The sequence below is a fragment of the Sceloporus undulatus genome, chromosome 3, assembly GCF_019175285.1.
Source record: "Sceloporus undulatus isolate JIND9_A2432 ecotype Alabama chromosome 3, SceUnd_v1.1, whole genome shotgun sequence".
Taxonomy (NCBI): Eukaryota; Metazoa; Chordata; class Lepidosauria; order Squamata; family Phrynosomatidae; genus Sceloporus; species Sceloporus undulatus.
Genome location: NC_056524.1, coordinates 58,349,236 through 58,352,641, shown reverse-complemented (window position 1 = coordinate 58,352,641; position 3,406 = coordinate 58,349,236). Strand labels below are relative to the sequence as shown.

At 35.6% G+C, this 3,406-nt stretch overlaps 1 protein-coding gene across 1 annotated transcript in view; it reads right to left on the bottom strand.

Moving 5' to 3' along the window:
* Positions 1 to 1,080: 1,080 nt before the first annotated feature.
* CXADR (CXADR Ig-like cell adhesion molecule) overlaps positions 1,081 to 3,406 on the bottom strand; it is a 38,916-nt gene continuing 36,590 nt past the window's right edge. The window contains exon 8 of the mRNA XM_042457669.1: positions 1,081 to 1,619. Coding sequence (XP_042313603.1) covers positions 1,578 to 1,619 — 42 coding nt within the window. The 3' untranslated portion in view covers positions 1,081 to 1,577. The remainder of the gene's footprint in view (positions 1,620 to 3,406) is intronic.

Genomic DNA, 3,406 nt, shown 5'->3' with positions numbered 1-3,406 from the left:
ACTCGTCGCTTTCAAGCTCTGATCTGCAGGGAACATCTTTCCAGTATGTGAACTTTATAAGCTGTATGTGGTGGCACTACAAAGACTAGGAGTATATTTTGGGAAGTATATTAAATGTTTTCTTATTCAGACCAGACTTTAATTGATACAATCCCATGAGGCCAATAGTTAATGCATGGTACCTATTTAAACCAGTTATGGATTAGAGGAAGCCTAAAAAACTGAGACTTGATTTGAACAAGGCAGAATTGATGCTGGTGGGCCAACCTAAGCCTGTATATATGTATCTTTACCTTTATATTCTCTTCTAAAACAAAAAGCAAATCCAAAAAAATAGGGTGAGCAATACCACAGTTTTCTTGGAATGCATCACTACTGATGTTTAAGGCTGCCAGAGTAAAAACTGTAGAGGGTTCCTATACAACTATTAATAGTTGGGCACAAGAGTGAAATTCAACAGGTGTTAGTTTTTTGTGGGTTTTTCGGGCTATATGGCCATGTTCTAGCAGAGTTTCTTCCTGACGTTTCACCAGCATCTGTGGCTGGCATCTTCAGAGAATGTGTTATTTGCCACAAAATCAGATACAAACAAAATCTGCTAAAATTTCCTCCTCTAGTTTTCACTCTGGCCACCCTAAGTGGTGTCTTCGCAGTATCTTCTATCAGCTTCCACTGGAAAATCAGCCATAACTGCACTTGGAAAAGGGATTTTGGTCTCATACTTGATGGCCTCATATACTCACTAATACACTTTCTGTTCTACACAGGACCCTTCCAAGATAATTTATATTCTATAACAGAACACTCTGGCTCATCTTCTGATAAGGGAAGATTCTGGGAAGTCCCTTGCTCCCTTTTGCTACAATTCCCTTTTGTACAAAATCCAAATGCATGTATTGGAGAGTACCGGCAGCCCTAAGGAGTCATACTTCAAAAAGTTCTTAAAAGTGCAGTTTTTAACCTTTTAATAATTCAATGTCCATGTAAATTATAGAAATCAATGAATCTTATGAGAAGACATATTTAAACCTGTACTCTCACCTTATTGTGAACGTGGGATATACACATAACACATCTCAATTTAATGGAAATTTTTTATTATCTGTAATATCTACATTGTTTTCAAAAAGTCATGTTTACATAACAAAAAATCATTTCAGAAGACTTAAAAAAGCACCAAAATATGCAGCATGAAAGGCACACATTGTTTCAAACATATCATTCAGTGCTGAGTGTAATTAATTTTTTTTTTTTTTACAGTGACTGCAATTCAAACTGAATTAACTAAACATCAAAAATACAATCTATGTTCTGGATTGATTGTTTGAATTTGCATTGCCTACCCAGTGTTGATGCTACCTTCATATTTTCACTCATTTACATATCTAATATACTTAAAATGCTAGTAGTATTAAAAGACACACCTGTAAACATTTGGGAGGCAAAACACTACCTCTAATAAATGTATGTTACATTACCATTTTCTCTTCAGGCTCTAAAAAACAATGAAACATATACAGTCCTTCATTTTCTCCATGACTTCAAATTCATGTTTTTTACATATTGCTTCTTCAAGTTTAAACCACTGTTATGTCACCCATCCTGCTTGCGTTGTCATACTACAACAGAGGAAAATATTAACAATCAATAAAAACTATTAATATATTGAAATATAAATAATCAATTTCAATTGGAAAATGAAGGAAAACACTATAGGATTATTCCTGAGTTGTTAACAGTTGAAGCTAGATGTTTCAATGTATACTTTGAAATATTAATTCAGTGGAATATTAATTCAAGAGTCAAATCCAGCCTGTTCAAAAGGGAAATGGTCAGTCTGGCTGTTACAGGATTTTCATTTCCACATGCAAAATACCTTTACTTAAGAAATGCATGCCAGATGTTTAATCTCATGTTATATGTCACATATGAATCTTTTTACATATATTTTAATGCATATAAACAAGTAATTAAAGCTGGCACATATGTTGCAGAATTGCTTTAATCCCATTTCTAAAGATTGAATAAGCAGATGGCAAGATAAAATACCCGGGTACCACTGGAGCCATCCAGATAAATGGCACCTACTAACTGCCATTTGAGATACTCTAGCACAAGGCAAAATTCAGAGAGAGAAATTATAATCATTTAATCACTCCCCATTTTTCTTGTGATGTGTGTCCCTTGGTTTTCTTCCAAAATCACTTTTTTAAAAATCCCTCTGAATGCTGCCTTTTCCTCCCTGCTTGTAACAATGACTTCCTCTTGCAAAGGGATTTTGTAGCACCTTTGAGATTAACTGTTTGAAAGTAGTTGTAGCATAAATTTTTGGAATCAGACTATGTCTATGAAAGTTTATGTTACAACTTCTTTCGCAAAGTTAGTGCTACAAGATCCCTTTTCATACTGATATTCCAGACTAACGCAACTATGTCTCTGAATTTTACGTGCTTCTTGTTCCTTTATTACATTTCACATGCAAGTTTTCAAGGGCATTTGGACTTGTACTACAGTAGTCTCTGTGGGGACATGTCCTAAGACCCCCAATGAAAGTAACTGAAATTGTGGAAAGAGAAACTGCAGATAAGGGTAGATTACTGTATAAGTGTGGGTCATCAAGATTATTAACATAAATCTCTGCAAGAACTGTATTACAAATATTTCTGGCCAGACTTTACATAGAGTAAAGGCACTGTTTACAAAGCAATTTACTTCTAACTCTGGTTAATTCAATGTTCACCTCTAGACCTGTCACTATTCTAATTTACACAAATCATTATGAGTATTTCAAAAATCCTAGCATAAAATATATTACAAGCATCAAGTGAAAGAGTAAAATCTCATCGTGTCTTTATAGCTTCAACACATTGGCTTGAGTCCAAAGTTCCATTCAGGGAAGAATTGTTTCCAATTTGGCAGAAGGGCAAATGTCCAGAGCTGTTGTTCTCTTTCCCAAGTCTATTACGCATTCATTTGCACAAAATCACTTGCTACTATTTTCTCTTGACTGCATATGTCTTTAACCATTTGCTTAACTATGGACTAGATCCAGATGTCAAGCTCATGTACCTATATGGATGGAGGCAACAGCAGTGATAGAAGTAGGAAGGGAAATGATGTGGTTAGTAGCTTCCCAAATGTTTCTGAGGACATTCCATTGGCAGTACCATCAGTGATTGTTGGATACCTTCATATGAACATATCTAACTAGTGCTGGATTGGGCCTCTTAGGTGGCATGGAGGACATTCCTTCATATTTTATTAAAACAAGGAAAAGACTTCTCTTGGCCCTAATATGGTCGGGGTGGTTGAATATGGGGAAATGCCCCCATGCCCCCTTGGAGGACATTTGGAAGCATTTTGGGGCAAAAAAATATTTTTTGTGGGGCAGCAGTTCACTGTTCCA